The sequence below is a fragment of the Myodes glareolus genome, chromosome X (assembly GCF_982192425.1).
Source record: "Myodes glareolus chromosome X, mMyoGla1.1, whole genome shotgun sequence".
In the NCBI taxonomy this organism is placed as follows: Eukaryota; Metazoa; Chordata; class Mammalia; order Rodentia; family Cricetidae; genus Myodes; species Myodes glareolus.
Genome location: NC_142053.1, coordinates 46,715,404 through 46,733,252, shown reverse-complemented (window position 1 = coordinate 46,733,252; position 17,849 = coordinate 46,715,404). Strand labels below are relative to the sequence as shown.

The window sequence follows — 17,849 nt, the reverse complement described above, 5'->3', positions numbered from 1 at the left end:
GAAGTAGGAAGGAAGAAAGAAAAAAGGAAGGCAGGGAGGGAGGGAGAGAGGGAAAGAGGAAGGAAGGGAGGAAGGGAGGGAGGGAGGGAGGGAGGGAAGGAGGGAAGCAGGGAAGGAGGGAGGGAGGGGGAGAGGAAGCTTCCATGTGTATTTCTCTAACATAAACAGCTCCTTTGCTTTTCTGTCTTCCTCTTTCTTCTATATGTTCTTCTTCTGTTTTTACTCTCCACCCACTTCTCTACTTTCTTCCCCTTCTACTCCTTTTTTATTTTTCCAAGCTTTAAGTGACTTTAACATACATACATACATATATACATATATATGTGTATATATGCAAACATATATCCTAAATAGAACCTGCTCATTTTGTATAGTGTTCCTTGTATGTATGTTCTCCCTGGGGAAGACCACCTCTTCTCCCAAGCTTTCCTCAGGTGCTTATAGTTAACGCCCACTGTCTTGTCGTGCTGGTGAATTGGTTCCAAACTTGGGTCACAAAAAAGACTTCTATTTTATTAGCTCCCCTTGAACAGCCCCAGCATATGTAAAAATATGTTTCTGTTTCCTCGTTTCTAGTTACCAGAGAGAAGAGAAAGCTGGCAGAATTGGAGAAAATGTTGGCAGCTATTTATCTGACAGGGACTTCTCAGAATATGTAGTAAGGGGGGAAAAGCCATCCTTTCCCCCCCATTTTATGTTCTCAGCCTATGACAACTTGTGAGTCTGCACTTACTTGGTGTGAATCCAGTGTCTCCGGAATTTCTCCCCGGGTCGCTGCTTCTGTATAGGCATCATAGAAGGTCTTTCCATGGGACTCCACCGTAACAGTCAACACAGCATCATAGGCTTCCCGGAGCTTTTGATTGTTCCTCAGGACCTGGTATGGAGTGCGCTTGTAAGGTAAACTGTAGAGCAGTGCATCATAGGGGACAAAGACATAAGTGCCATCCGTCATTTTCAGATCATGAGCCGATTCCAGGAAGTGTGTCTGAGTCTCTCCCCCAATCAAGGCAGAATGCATGCACATGATGATTACTGAAACCAGGGGGAAAGAAATTATGTTACCAAAACATAGAGGTAGAAAACAAACAAGGGAAATACATAAATGTGTTCTAACCAATCATTTAAAAATGATTTTTTCCTATGCCCACCGAGTAAACAAGATCCTGAGGTCCTAAGTTAAGGCTGGGTTATGAATGGGAACTCTAAGTTGTGTATAGAGGCAAGAAGGACATTTCTACAGGCTGCAGAGCCTAATCCTAGATTGGAACAATAGCTTAAGTTGGGGACAGAAAACTAAGAGGCCCTGAGGTTGAAAGTTCTATTGAGTTTATATTCTGATAGCACTAGGTTTTAGCTGTGTACTTCTGGGTAAATGACTTATCCTCACTGTGCCTTCAGACGTCAATACTTCATGAAGAGGGAGTGATAATTTAAAGAGGAAACCCATAAGATGGGTCTAGTATCTACTCTTGAATCTAAGAAGAGTAGATTGGGAGAGAGGCCCATAGCCACCATTGCTTATTGCTGTCTGATCCTTACAAAAATGCAACCCAGCTTATTTTGACTAATGTCCCCGGCTCTTACCAAAAGCCATTATAAACAATGAGTGGCACTAACACACACTCATCAATAAATGCTACTAATATTGTGGATGATATGTTCAATTTTTTCAATCTAAATTCCATATAATTGGAATTACTTTGCACTCAATTTAATTCTTCCTAGACTTATGAAACTATGTTGTTTGGCAAGGCTATGCTAGAATAGACTGGATTAGAGGGGGCCACGGTTGAAGAATGGCAGTTCGATCATGAGACTGAAAGTCTTATATCCAATTTTGTCCTTGGCATGCTAAATGAGCTCAGTTTAAGCCCACTTGTGCTTCAGTGCCCACATCTTTAAAATGCAGATGCCAATGCATTTCACAGGTACATTGAGTAGTTTAATTAGATAATGCCTGGCAAGTATTCTGAGCTCCCTGAAGAAAAGTAAAAGTCCTATCACCACTGGTAAATATTAATTATACATGCTTCTGTGGAACCTTTAATCTCAGGAACTAAGTGTGCTTAACTACATTCAATGAGTGGTCTCTGGCATGACCTTATTGCTTCATGTGTTTTCCAAAGCTTTCTTTACACTTTCTAAATACTCCTGGAAAGTTTGGCTTTGTAACTAGAGCTGCCATCCCTCAATTATAAGTCACTCAGGAACTTTTAAGGTGCATTTGTTTGTTTTTTGAGACAAGGTTTCTCTACGAAGCTCTGGTTATCCTGGAACTCTCTCTATAGACCAGGCTGAGCTCAATCTCAGAAATCTGCCTGCCTTTGCCTCCTGAGTGCTGTGTATAAAGGCGTGCGCCACCACTGCTGGCTTAAGACGGATATTAAAGATACACACACAAAACCCACATACAACTCGGCCAAACTTGAGTTTTTAAATGACAATTAGATCCTGGAAAATAAATACTCTAAGAGGGTCTACATGTATTCTAATGCTCAGGTCATCCTTTGAGTGTGCCCTAAGGAGGTCTTTGGAGCTATCTCATGAGCCACACAAAGAATTCAGTTTCGGTTGTTGATAATCACACACTGTGGAATGGGACAATGTGGCACCAGAGATTTGACAAGGCAAGAGTTGGGCTCAGGAAGAGAGATTAAAACTGACATCACCCTCTCTGTTTGACTACTCCATCACACAAAAATTCATTTGATCCAATCACTCAATTGGAAGGTATGTTACAGGGGGAGACACGGTGAGTTAAATTATGTGCTTTAGTTAGTGGCTAGTTCGTCAGTATTCTTGGCAAGTTAAGCCAGTGTTGGCATTTCTCCTGCAAAGGCAGTGATAAACTGACTTGATCAAGGTTACCAAACAGTTCCATTTAATTCCCTGAAGGGATATTGAAATTACTGCATAGAAAACATTAAATAGAATGAAGTACTTTGTGTTTGTTAAGATTCAAATATTTCAGTGCCTGCAGTGGGAGCCATTATGATGTGCCACCCAGACACACACTTCAGGACCGACACATTCACTCCTCTAGCTGCTGGGAATGTTAGCGTGGAATAGCTAATGCCTCACCAATAATTAACCTCAGCTGAAGAGAGCCACCTCTCACAAGGTCACATGCCTTTAGCAGTGAACTGAAGCTTGCGGGGGTTGACTCACACTGAGCCTATGGTAACATTTTCCGGACTACTGTAAGCCAGTAAACAACATGTTATTAGCTTGAAATTGGCCATAGTGAAGGCGATTTACTCTATAGAAATCAGCAAACTACAAACCAGGGCTTTCTCATTCCTGGAACGATGCTTGCTAAAACAATTATTAGCACATTGTAACCTTTCTTTGCAGTCTACACCTAATGGACATCTGCACAGAGGTAAAAAGTCCCAGACTCTTTATCTCAATTCTAGTTGCCCCAGCTCCAGAGTACCCCTTGGGGACTGGATGAGGCCTTTGTTGTTAATTCTTTCCACCTAATTCTCTAGCTTTCTCTTTCTCGTGGGTGTATACTTGAAAACAAGAACCAATAAACTTCATGCACTCAGAGTCACAGCTAACACCAACTTCAAGCCACCGCTATACCCTAAACTGGCTTATATCATGCTACCCATGGTATTTATTGACTTAATTTGTACATGACAGCTTCTATGAAACTGTGATCTTCTTAGGGTCAGAGACCATGTCCTAGTATCTTTGCAACTGAATACACACACACACACACACACACACACACACACACACACACACTTGTTCAGATGGATGTTTCCATGCTAGCAAATTATTGGGAATAAAAAGTCTGCATTCATGGTTTTTTTTAAGGGTTTCATGAGGTGTGTGAGACATGGACAGATTTGCATTAATAAGAAAGCAGAAAAATTGGCAGTTATACTCTTGGGTAAGTAGACACTAGCAAGCTTATATTTAATGCCAAGTGCCAGTATCTTGCCCCTCAATCTGAATCTCTATTTTTTCTCATTGCCACATATAAATGACATTTTTTAAAGGATCCAAATTTCCAAAAACTAGAAAGACCATTTAAGAGTATCTAGCCCCATCTTTCCTGCTCATTTTGAGATGAAAAATTGAAAACTTTGAGAGGGAATGATCTCAGGCCTCTATTCTTACAGGTCAAGAATTTGCCATTGAACACAATTAAAGTGGAAAGCATAAATACTGAATTCAAACAACAGCATCTTAATTTAATAGATTGAGTGCTTTCATGCACAAGGATTTATGGATGCATCTGTTCTATGAGATGGTTTTCACTAAATAGCTTTTATTATCTCAAAATTACATTCATTAAAATGGGATTTGACCTCTAAGTTGTTGTCAGGAAGGGATTAGTATACAGAAAACTGAAATCCTAGGCAAGGTTTAGGTCAACAGGTGGTCACCAAGTAATATTAATTTGTAAGTTTCCACCTTGATTGTGGGCAGCCAAGCCCTTTTATAGCCAGAACAAGAACCAGAAACATGCCCCCCCACACACACACACAAGAGATCATATCTTAGAAGAATGATTTGAGCACTTTCTCTGGTATCTGGGCACTCCTCTTGAGCTGCCTAGCAGCCATGTCTTCAGACTGTGGCTCTCTCACCTTCGGTGTTTGTAGAAAGGAATACCATGAAAGCCTAGAGAAAGCCAGTACCTGGGTTCCTCAACCCTTCTTTCTCTTCCTATATGGAAAGTCTCTACTCACTACTTCCTTAAGAGAGATAATTTGTTTTCTCCAAAGGGCAAAACTTGCAGACGCTGTTCTGCATGCCTATGCTCCCCAGAACTAGGAAGACGTGGGCAGGATGGTCTTGATGAAGTGTTAAAGTGCATGGCCAGCCTAGACTACAATAAGTTCAAGGTTAGCCTGAGATACACCAGAAGGCCTTGTCTTAAGAATAATAATAATAAACCAGCAGATCTCTATCTTTCACAGATACTGAATCCTCTGTGGAGAAAACTAGGGTCTGGTTTCACATCTTGTGAATGGGAATGGTTCCAAAAACTAGTGCTAAAGAAGTTTCTGGGCCCATACTCATGTTTGTGAATGCTCAATTAACAGAAACCTGCATTCTACCCTCCACCTGCATTTTAGACGGTTGCGTGCCTTTTCTTCCACTGGCATTCCTTTCAGTCTATTTTGGTTGAATGATTTGCTAATAATGAAGGCAGGGCAGACCACAGGAGGACAGACACATAAAAGACATTAACATTGTGGAGGAGGGTCTAGATGTTAAGAGGTTTCCGGCTGGAGAGACATCTAAGTGACTAAAAGCACTGACAGCTCTTCCAAAGGATGCAGGTTCAATTCCCAGCACTCACATGGTGGCTTACAACCATCCGTAAGTCCTGTTCCTGAAGATCTGACACCATCTGCTGGCTTCTACAGGCACCAGGTATGTACATCGTGTATAGTCAGACATGCAGACAAAACACCCAGACACATAAAATAAGTTTAGAGGTTTCCTCTAGTGCTGGGTCTTCAATGCTGACAGTGGATCTGCTCATAAAGACGAGTGGTCTTCTCACCATTTATATTTATGTACACTTACAATTATTTATAGGAAATTGTATACCAAAAATCCCTAACAGGACTAACAGCATTTACCATAGTACTGTCAATATCACTGTTATTAGTGTTGGAAACAAGGCTTAAACCTGACACACCTGGGAGCACTTAAAATAATTCATCAGCGGGTCTTAGAATCAAGAGAATAACAGAAAAGGAAGGGCTGAATCATACATGATCCAGAGAGCACAGCATCTCCAGTGCTTGTGTTTTAGGAGCATATCTCAAGCAGAGAGGAAGCAGTAAAGTCCTTTCACAGATCAGTTATCAAGGTATAGTCCGTGGGTCAGCAAGGTGAGCATCACTTGTGAACTTACTAGAAATGCATATTCTGGACCATACCCCAGCTTTTCTGCATCAGAAACTTCAGAGAAGGAATTCAGCAAAGTGCTTTTAGAAGCCCTTCGGGAAATTCTGCTGCTCACTTGAATTTGAGAGCCACTACGTCAGATAAACCTGAAGACATATATCTCAGCTCTCCCATTCACTAGCTGTGTAACACCAGGAAAGTGTTTAACCTCGCTGCTTCAGACGTCTTACCGATAAAAATGGAAAATAGTTATGAGTCTTATTTTATAGGGGCATTGAAAGAATTGAATGAGACAGTCCATGTAAAGTTCTTTCAAAATGCCTAGAATATAATAAATTCTCAAAAAATATTAGGAATTATCAGCTATTCTTTTATGTGCACGGATTTAATCGATGGAAAGAAGCTGGTCAGACTCTGGCTATAAAAATAGAAGAAACTGTACCTAATTTGAGGAGAACAAGAGAAGGCTATTTGCACTGCCACAATAAAGCAATTCCAATTTGGAAAGATTTAAAGGAAACCCCAAATGGTGGACAGGCAGGTAAACTCAAATGGAAAGGATTTCAAACTAAGAAGACAGGAGGGGTTGAAACAGTCATTTGAAAGGTCCTCTGAGGCTTTGGCCTTTGTAGGAATGAGAAAAGGAACCCCTTTTGGGTAGACACAATCCCTCAGGTGCTTTGAATGACCACTGAATGCTCCTTTGTGTCAAGGGACAAAAACTTCCAGCAGGGCTCATGGTTGGAGGAGCAGAGAGTGGATGGAATTTGGACCCCCATATCCACTCTGCTAGGTTCCCAGGCACAGGGCAAAACCTACATAATCCCACACATTATTTCTGATGGCAAATCGAGGTCTTTGTCTTTGATTAATACCTCCACTTGACTTTGTTAGAAATAAAGGTAACTGGCAAGCATTTCAAGATTCAAACAAAATGAGTTGATAACCTTGAAAAGGCTGAATCCCCCTACTCTGAGACTTTATTGCCCCTATCATTTGGTGCTCACAATGTCTACACCTATCTACTTGCTCTTGTGAGCCTCACAGATATTGTAAACTTCAAAGAAGAAAAACAATAAAACCTAACTCCTGGAAAATAGTGACAAATGAGATGGTCAATGTGTACATTGGAAATTGCAGAGCATTGCTTACATGTAAGGTAGAATGACTTATGTTTCTTTTGTTGTCTCTGTGATCAAATATCTAATAAAGCCTCTGTTGTTTTCCCTTCCAAAAGTCTGGAGCTATATTATTGTTACTTTACTGTTTAATTGACCATTGCCTTTGTACTGTGTAAACATGATTCAGACTCATTTCTGAGAAAGATACTTCCTCTAACACCAATGAAGCACCAGTAATATGACCTAATTGGAAACACTAATTTATAAGGAACAGAAGTGGCATATGGACCAGAGTCTGCTCTTCTCTTCCCTTCATCCCTATTACCACCACTAGTCCCACCGCTCCAGGTCCACTGTCACACAGGAGTGTCTTGACTGTTACTATGAATCAACCTTCCAACTCTTACCAGACCTGGTCAAAAGAAGAAGTCCCTTCCCACTGTATTCTGTGTTACAAAGTGTTCTTCTATGAAAAACTAAGTACTATTGAGTCACTTTCTGATCCTGTGGAGAACTTCCATCTTGGGTTACAATGTTTGGAGCTCTTGGTTTCACAAACTAACCAGACCTATTTTCTTTAACACTCGCTCCTCTTCTGAACTACAGCCATACCTCCCCTACCAACTGGCACAGACTCAAATCCCAACACTTAATTGCACCAGTTGTGGGAACTACATACTCCTTTGCTCACTCTACACAGAGATACGTGTAATCAGACCTGGTCTACAGCCCAATTTACGACTCATGTCAGTGAGGTCCTGGGACGCCTCATCTGAGTTTCCTTATATTTGTCAGAAACACAGAAAAATAATCCTGGAGCATAGAGATTTACCCCCAGCACTGTCTCTTTCAGAGTCCTCCTTCTCTACCTGCTATTGCTATCCTTGTTACATAGCGGCTTTCATTGCTCCTTAAACAGTCTCTGTTTGGCTTCCCCTCATTCTCAAAATTCCCATCCCTTTAGCGGGCTGATTCACGTCGTCATCAAACGGATGCTGGACTAAACAAAGATTAAGGCAAAAATGACTGGTCAATGCAAATGAGGAACATTTATTTGTCTTCTAATCAACTTAAAGGCAGTGACTCTGAACTCCTGTTGAGAAAGAAGTACCTGGGAAACTATTTAAAGAACCTTTGCTAGGGGCCACCATGGGCCAATTCAATCCAAGACTCTGAAGGTAGCTTCAGTCATTTTGAAAAGATGCCCAAATAATACTAGTGGTCAGCTAATGCAAGAACCTTTGAAAAAAAGAGAGATAGGCTACCAGTGGCAGGACAGTACAAAGCATGCTTGCTACCTCTCTACCTCAAAAATTGGTGGTGGTGAACATTCAATACTAATTCCTCTCAGTCTGATGACACAAAAAAAGCCCAGGGGTCTAGATTTATTTAACATTTCATGACTGGGATCAAAATATCAGTATAGTGTTTAGAGTGAGTAGAATATGACACATTCAGGGAATGGAAACTCATAAGAGACATAGGGCTTCATGAAACTCTGCAACATATAATGTTCAGACACTATATATGTTGTTTTATTTCTAGCATGGCTGCTCTCTGGAAATGATTTTCTATCTTTAAAAATAAGTTTGTGCTCAGCAAGTATTACATTCTTTTATGAAGCAATCAGAGCCATGTTGACTGCCTACTGATGTGGGAGCCTATGGCAGGGAAGAACAGAACTAGGCAGAGAAAGCTAGGTTATATGCTGGGAGAAAGAAGGGTGGAGTCTGAGAGAAGTCATGGAACCTCCAGAGACAGATGCTAGGAACTTTACCCAGTAAGCCACAGCCACGTGACAATATACAGATTAATAGAAATGGGTTAAATTAACATAAGAGTTAGCCAATAAGAAGCTAGAGCTAATGGGTTAAGCAGTGATTTAATTAATACAGTTTCTGTATGACTATTTTGGGTCTAAGCTAGCCAGGCAGCCGGGAATTAATAAGCAACCTTTCTCCAACAAACTGATGCCAACATGATGGACTAAAATCCACTTAAAACCTGAGAAAACTTGGGAAGAAATTCTAGGGAAAAACAAAACAAAACAAACACAGAGTTAAGCAGGACTTTAATGTCGCAGAGCCTTTAAGAGAGGTTTTCCTGACTCCAGTGTTAGCAGGAAAAAAGCCATGCCATTTTGAAATGCCAGCTTTCTAGGCCATGCTGCCAGTGTGACCTCTGGCCCTTTCAGAAGACTGAGCATTCAGATGGGGTTTGTGAGAAGCTGCTGCGGCTTGATGGCAACTTGGACTAGCTGTGTGCCTGGAAGTGGGGTGCTGTTTGTGGCTCACGGAAGCAGTAAGCAGCTCTGCCATGTTAGAATGGGCCCTAGCAATGTTGTGGCTTAGATTCTTAAGTGCTTAGCATTTTAAGAAGCGCTTCTGGTCAGAAAATAATTACATATATGCAATAAAAATCCAGATAAAAAAGACTTCTAAATGAGTCACAGTGTTGGATAAATGTATGTAGGATTGGAGAAAGAAGAAAAAGAACATGGAGAGTTGGAAAAGAAGTAAACTGTTTCAAAAAATAAAACAAAGTCTTTGCAGAAACAGAGTACAGACAGTCATAGATTAAAGGAGTAAAGATAATAAAATAAATGTTAAAAAGTAATAAAGTAATAAAAGCCACATAAAGATGGAATATACAAAGAGAGTCTGGATTATGTATATTATTGAGGTTTCTTTGAATATTTTGACTGTGAAAGAGCTAAGTACAGAGAAACATTTCATTGTACAGGCTGCTAAGCTAACCCAATGTAAAGATATCTTGACTTTAAAAAGTCTAAGGATGCATTGCTTTGGAAAAGAGGTTTTTCTTTTGTTTCCACAGAGGATGAGAACTTCTGGATTGCTTCCAGACTAATATAGTTTAATAGTCCATGACCCCCTAAAAGGTCACTGTGAACACCCCCAAAATATTACTTCGCCCAACTGCTGACTGAGTTGAATCTAGCACACAGGATGCATCATGAAAGATCTGATTAACAGTGCCCGCAAACAGCAGGAAGAAGTTTGGATAAAACTACGCCCATATTCCCAAATATTGTCTATAAATGTTTATTTACATTTAAAGAGGGATATGCTATAGAGATTTGCATTGGTATGGATCTTGGTTTATTGATACAAATTTAAGGTCAATCTTGTTATATGTATATTTCTGCTCTTGATTAAGGTATTGTGATTGTGTAGTTCATTTTAAAAAATGTAATATATAATTAAGAAATATAGGTTGATAGATGTTAGTTAGATTTTCTAGACATATAAAGATATATTTCAGTTAGATAGGTATTCTTCAAATCTTTCAGAGACCTTCAGAATATGGCATTTAAATGTTTAAAAACTTAAAACTTTTCATGATAATGAGACAGATCTGCTCCTGGCAGTACCAATCTACTACAAGAGGATGGTGGGCATCTAAGAGGCCCCTTATGGAGTTTGTTAGCCATATGGGCAAGAAATGTTCTTGCCTGGACTGCTTGATGAACTGGACATGCAGAATCCATAGAGAAATGACTACTGAATTTGCCTAAAGGTGAGACAATCCTTCAGGATTCTTTCTCCATGAAAGAGTCTGCCAGACATTCTGCAGGACACAGAAGAAAATGTGACTGACAAACTGCCAATATAGGTGGAACTGTCCTTGAAATTTCCCACTTCATGGAAAAGTCTGTTGGATACTATGGGCCTGTAGGCCAAAGATGGATGCCTCAACAGTACAGAAGAACTTTGGGTGACTGTCTAGGTAGCGAAATGTCTCTGTCAATTCTAGAATTTTGGAAGTTGCTTGCAATGCACTTCCTGTTTACTTAAGTAATATTATATCCTTCTGGAGTCTTTGATGGAGATGAAGAATAGATATAGCTTCCCTTAGTTATGATAAAAGATAAAGTAGATATAAATATTGTAACTGTAATTCTTGCTTGATAACTGTTTTGTTATATGTAATTTTACTATATTAAAGTTAAAGCCTTCCTTTTTGTTTAAACAGAAAAGGGGAAATGGTGGGGAGGTCCTTCTGTCTATGTGTTGTTTTGACTGCTTTGAGCCTATGGCAAGGGGCAGAACAGAACTAGGCAGAGAAAGCTAGGTTGTATGCTGGGAGAAAGAAGGGCAGAGTCAGAGAGATGTCATGGAGCTGCTACCAGAGACATATGCTGGGAACTTTACTAGGTATGTCACAGCTACATGGTGATAGACAGATTAATAGAAATGAGTTAAATTAATATGAGTTAGCCAATAAGAAGCTAGAGCTAATGGACCAAGCAGTGATTTAATTAATACAGTTTCTGTGTGATTATTTTGAGTCTAAGCTAGCCAGGTGGCTGGGAACCAACAAGCAACCTTTCTCCAACAGCCTGTCCCTGAAGATTTTTATAGACTGGAGCTTAGAGACCCCAGGAATACTGTAGATCCTGGAACTAAAACCTCAGGCCTTCTTCCAGCAATGGTCATAATGAAGGCCCAATAGTGGAAACACTTGAATTTTAAAATGGATTCTGGTTAAAAGCCAGGCCTAAGATGGACTATTCTCTAGCAAGTCCATTGTTATGTTAAGAAAAGGAATGGGGTCAGCACTAACTCTAGAAGCAATCAGTTGAGAAGTGGTTTCTGAGCTCCAGGTCCTGAAGTGATGAAGTGGCTCCAGTTTGACAATAAGCATTGTTCCCATATATCACTGCCACTTCCAGAGGAAGGTAAAGAAGAGATTTATTTTTAAAAACCAAATAAAGAGGATAGAAAAGAAAATATCAAAACGAAGTGTCAAAAATGTAAGAAAAAAACAAAGATCTGATTCTAGGGAACGAGGAGCGTTCCCTCCCCAGATCAACTCAAATCCTGGGTGTAATTGCAGCTTCGGTGACTCAAGTCCTCTTTTGCACATTTTGCCTCTTTCCTCGGCAAGAATCCTTTCTGAGCATACAGCTTCCCTTGCAATGAAAGCCATATTAACAGAAATCATGCTTTTCCATGTTTCATTCATCACCTAAGTGCCCTCCATACCAACGATACCATACTCCTCCATGCTGCAGGGAGAAGAATGCCACTTTAGAAGGAAGGGGAGAGAAGATGGGTTCTGAGTGAGATGTAATGATGCAGGAACTGGGCAGCTATGAAGAAATAACTCGGACAAGGGGGGAAAAGACAGACATTTTAAAAATGAAAGCCCAAGAACACATTGCTGTGGTTAGTCTGAAACTGCTATGGTTCTCAGGACAAGTGTCTGGCTACCGTACTCTTGATGTCTTTCTTCTACACCAGGGACAGAGTTCAGATGCTGGTACACAAGAGCATTAAAATCTTTAGAAAGTCCCTACGATTGACTCCACTGGAGCCACATTCTTGGGGTCTGAGTATCCATGAAAGAGGGCATGCACATAAAGAACTAGGGAGTAATGTGCCAGCCTAGGATATGAAGGCAGAAAACCTTTTAGAGACTGTCATGCTTAAACCACATTTAAACCTCGGGCGGGGCGCAAGCACTCACTGCGAATTCTGTCTGCCTGGCGAATCTGCCGCAGAGCTTTCTGAACGCTTTGGCTGTCTTGTCCTGTGCTCAGGATGACCCCTACAGGTAGACCGTGGCTCTGAAGAGCACTTGAGATTCGACTGGCTGTGTGCACCCAAATGTCTTCATCTGAGGAAACGACCCCAGCGTGAGCCCACTGGAAATACTTCATGACAGTTACAAGCACCCGGATAGGAGAAGGGAGTGTCCGAGAGAAGGTCGGGTAGCTTTGTTTGTTATCTAATTCATGATTCACACAAGCCCAAGAGAAAATCCCTTTGTCCCAGTTGTTTCCCAGGAGTGAGGCTGCTTCGCAGTAACCAGGGTTGGCAGGGCCAACAAATACTGAGGCCATCTGCTGGTGGGAAATGAAACTGGAGAGGGCTTTGGAAGTTCGGCAGTCTTCATTAAGAATCACATATTCGAAGGAGTAATTCCTGTTAAATGCCACATCCCGGCTGATTCGTTCAATTGCTAAACCAGCAGCAACCTCAGGCAGGGCCTTTGAAAAGAACGGATCACACGTCCAGGGGCCTATGACCCCTATCTTGTAGGGGAGTACTTGCGTCCACTGCAGGAGAGACACTAGGGCCAGGAGGCACACATATTGCCAGAACTTGGAGGATGCAAGGCCATGGTGTCCTGACAGTCTACTGGAAATGGCAAACCAGGACAGAAGGCGAGAAAAAGGCCAGGGTCCGAGGAACATAGCCTTGCTGCCTTCCGGCAAGCTAACGATGAGATACTGGAGGGTTATTCTGCCCTCTGGAGATGGACAGTGGTGTTTCCGAGTACCTGTCAACCAGAGTGAAAGTTTTGTTACATGAGTCTGAAGCCTCTGGGGAAAATCACTTATGAAACAATGCAGTCTCCCAAGAGTCCAACCTCTTCTGATGAACTCTACCTTCAAGAAGCAATTGAAGTGTTCCCCGCTTCGTGCTACTTTAGTTAACCCTTCCAGGTTGAGTTCAGTGTGCTCATATCCATAACTGTGAGAGAAGGGATTCCTTTCGCCCAAAGCTCTCTATGTTTCTGGCTGTGATACAGATACAGGACTGACTGATGCCTCTGTGCTTACAGAATGTCACAGGGAATAAGCAGTGACAAGGGCAGCTGTGTGGAGAAGAGATCCCACTGGACTAGGAGTTCCTGAAGCCAAGTTCCCAGCAAAGAAAATCAGATGAATGTATGCAAAATGGATAAAGAACATTCAAGCTGGCCCAAGACCATTAATGCCTTCAGTAGATAGAATTAATTGCTCACCACTGTAATCACAACATTTTGAAAATTCAGACTGCAGAGAGCCCAGAGTACAGACTGAAAGCCTGTCTCAAAGGAAAAATTTAAAAGAGAGCTATATATAAGGAAACATGAATCAATCTAGAGAGATGATACTGAGGGAAACCATTAATAAATACTTGCTTGAATCAAATGTCAAAATAATGGCTTGGCTCTCCTTGGGGCTGATAATCAGCACAGCTGTGCACTGATAAGGCCATGCTATTATTGTTTTATTAACTGTAATCATTTTGCCCATGGTAGCCCTGTTGGATGTTATCCTGGCTCCAAGCCCTAATTTTGTGAGAAAGCCTAATTGGGGCACACCTGGTAGATTTTTAAAGACCCACCAAACTACTGTGACTAATATTCACACACCAGAGCAAGCTGTTCAAAATGACAGTGGGGTGGGGGGGGGCGGCGCAACGTGGGAAAGGAAGCAGTTCTTAAAGTAACATGCCAAACACTGAGAAGTGGGAGGGTCAGAAAGAGAAGCGCCCAACTGCTTTAGGGCTGCTTCTGGAATGACCACATGCCTGAAGATCTCACATCCATTACAAGACTTTGAAAGACAATGTGGTCTTATTTCTCTTCCATAAAAACTCACACCCGGTCTGTGTGCTGTTGCGAAAGCATGAGGGTTGGACACAACTTAAAGTATAAGGCGTGGGCTACAAACCAAGATCTAGCTTCTTCTCCCACCTTCTTCCCATTCCAGGTTTTTCCATTGTGTATGGGGGGGTCCCTGTTTCAAGTACATTTTGCGATGAAGATATTGAATTATACAACTCTTAGCACACAGGGCCTCACCCTTTCGACCACTAGGAGTGGACAATAAAACCAACTCCATGTGGTGAACCGGCCAGCAATTAGGCAAAGAAGCTGCCATCATTCATATGTGGCTTGTGCATTACAAAATTTATGATGAAACGTCATCCCCAGTGCAATAGTGCTGTGGTAGAACATTTAAGAGGTGAGTAGGCCTTTAGGAGGGATGGGCCGACTTTGGGAGAACTTGGTGTTTACACAGGGATGAATGAGCTCTTGGGAGGATGAGTGTATTCTTATAGAGTGAGTCCACGTGTTTCATGCCACATGATCTCTTATATGTGTTCTTACCATTCTATGTCCCCTGAAATGTTACAGTGTACCATGAGGTCCACAATGGATGCAGCTGCCAGATCTTGAATTTTCTATTTTCCAAGCTATAAACTTAACAAACATCTTTCTTTTTAAAAGTACTAAGCCTCAGATATGTTGTCATAGCAACGCAAAATGGACTATGGAAGACAAACAATTGGTTCTTCTAACGCAAATACACCAGTCTTATGAGTTCTTTTCCATAACCTGTACATTTAAATTAGAAATCAGCACCAAGAATAATAAAGGCTAAAATGTACTTCATTCTTAGTATGTGTAAAGCAGTAGGTTATATTCCTTGCATATATTTTTTTATTTTACTAACAACTTAAATTAAAGAATTCATTATAGCTCTTAGAAGTACCTGCTGTCACAATTAATTATAGATGAAGAAGGAATGCAGAGAAAGAACAACTCGCCTGGGGGTGCACCAGGGTAGACTGAGGATTTACACCCCAGTTGATTAAACACTGTGATAGAAGGCTTATACATATCCCCTAATCTATAAAATAATTGAGATCACCTCATTATACCTTCTATTCTACTCAAATTGAATTTTATTGGCTCATTTGTGGTTTAACACCTCCTTAGTCCTCCCCTCTCCATGAAAGAATAAATTAGACAAAGAGGTAGAGAAATAAAGCAAATTAGAAGGAACAATGAAAAATTCGCTATCTAAATAGAAGGAACCTGCAGTTTGTGTTTAATTCTAGCTCTGCCGTAACCTGACTTGAAGTACACTGTTGCAAAAGTGGAAATGGGGGTCACTGGTTAAGCTGCACTATATCCCAAGCCTACACTAGTGTTCGGGAATGGAAGTCTTAGAAGTACATCCCCCAGTGCTCAATTTCTTCATCTGGAAAGTGGGCTTAAATATAATCTATAATCTTTTGAAGAGAGCTGGTTAAATAAGTTATAATGCTAAGCACACAACTGTCTTTCCATAGCATGGGTTCTTCCCTGATGTTTGCAAAGTAGATTGTGCTGACAATCAGAAGACCAGGTCTCTGGGTCCAGCTCTACTAGTGACTCAACATGCAATGGGTAACAAATTGCTCCCTTCTTTGTCCTAACCTGGACTTTGAGCTCTTCAGTTATCTTTCTTCTCTGCCATACAGTGATCCTGGCTTCCATGTTTCTTCCAGAAAGTTATTCCAAACCACTCCACTGTTAAAATTTCTTGCTAGGCCACCTTTAAAAGGCTTCTTCCTCAAGTTTCATCCCCAACCCTTTTCCACTGAATTCCATTGGACAGATCCGTTTTTTGGGGGGAGGGGGTTGTTTTTGGTTTTGGTTTTGGTTTTTCGAGACAGGGTGTCTCTGTAGCTTTGGAGCCTGTCCTGGAACCAGCTCTTGTAGACCAGGTTGGCCTCAAACTCACAGAGATCTGTCTGCCTCTGCCTCCTGAGTGCTGGGATTAAAGGTGTGCGCCACCACTGTATGGCTCAGATCGTTTCTTAATTTCGATTTAGCTCCCATGTGAAATCTACTCTTTCCTTCAGTGTGAGTTAAACTATGCTGACAGCCTGAATTCCTAAAGCCACCACTTACCATTATTACTCCTAAACACACAGTTAGAACCTAAGCACTGTGCCTGGATCATAGTAAATGCTCACTAAATATTAGTTGAGCAATTAGTGAAGAGAAAAAAAGCAGCTGTAATGAGACATTTTCACATCGAAAAATCCCTACTTTAGACCTGGGTCAGTATCCACAAAGTGAAATTTGCAGCCCCATTTTTTTTCTCAGTTCTCACTGGCCTCTCCATTAATAGAGAGCCCAACAACTCCATAGAAACCTCTCTTCAAATCATTTGCATGGATATGTGAAGGATGAGGACATTTGATGCCTTCTCCCATCCGCTCAAGAGAACAGTGTTAGAAATAGGAGTAGAGACACATTTGTGCCCAAGTAGTCAAATTTGCAGTACTTTCAAGCCTAAAGTGCTGGTAGGTGTAGAGCACCCACGTTTTGAAGAGGAAAATTAGAGCTTGCAAATCAAAGACAGCAGCTATCCTTTCTAGTGTAAGCCTGGCATTCTAATGGGATAATCCAGGCCACTCTTCCCAAGCACAGTGCCTGACCTATCTCAAATTCTAAAACGTTTGCATTTCTGGAAGCATTTTCAAAGTTTATATGCACTTACAACATAGGCTCTTCCTCTAGCCACAGGTCAAAAAGTGTCCCATTGCCTATCTCTCCTAGTTATTGCTGCTCTTTTCCTTCACTAGCTGCAGAGTGAATGCCCCGCCAAGCTAAAGAGCTGCCCTCTCACTCTTTCTGGCATGTATGTCACGCATTAAGCGCTGCTAACTCTGCTAGGTCTCCCTGAAGAACCACATTTGCCTATGTTGCTAGAATATTTCATCTTGCTTCCACAGCTCAAGACTTTATGGGAGAAAAACTTATTCTTTTAAAAAAATGAATAGAGGAGTTAAAGGAGGAATGAAAAGGGGGGAAAGTGGAGATAAGAAGGGGTAGGAAGGAGGAAGTAAGGAAGGACACCTTCACCTGCTGGTTTTGGATTTAAGGACAAATTATAACACTTGTGTGTAAAAGGCCTCTTTTTATAGCCTTCGAAACAAACCTGCGGGAAGGTCCCCTAGGGTTAATGGGAAGCATAGACACAAATAAAATAAAATCTGAAGTTATGAAATTTTGGAACTAGAACACTACCAACCTACAGTTCTGGGGTTGTTGCCTAGGTAACTACTTCGTAACTCAGGTGTGAAGAACTGCATGGGGGTCAAGCTTCCTTGGACTATGCTTAGCACGTAGGAATGCACCATTTCCTCTCAGATTGCCTTCCCAATCTGCTGAACATACCCAAGGAGAGAGTGTGACAGATAGAGCTGAGGGAAATGGCTCCTCATCCCAGCTTGTCACGCTGGGGACTTCTCCGGATGATTGATCTTC

General features: G+C 41.3%; 1 protein-coding gene across 1 annotated transcript in view; it reads right to left on the bottom strand.

Moving 5' to 3' along the window:
- The window catches only part of Gucy2f (guanylate cyclase 2F, retinal), an 81,443-nt gene extending 68,219 nt beyond the window's left edge, over nt 1–13,224 (bottom strand). Inside the window, exons 1-2 of the mRNA XM_048428529.3 lie at nt 12,495–13,224; nt 734–1,035 (exon numbers count right to left, since the gene is read on the bottom strand). Of these exons, the coding sequence (XP_048284486.3) occupies nt 734–1,035; nt 12,495–13,224 (1,032 nt within the window). The remainder of the gene's footprint in view (nt 1–733; nt 1,036–12,494) is intronic.
- Between the last annotated feature and the right edge of the window lie 4,625 nt (nt 13,225–17,849).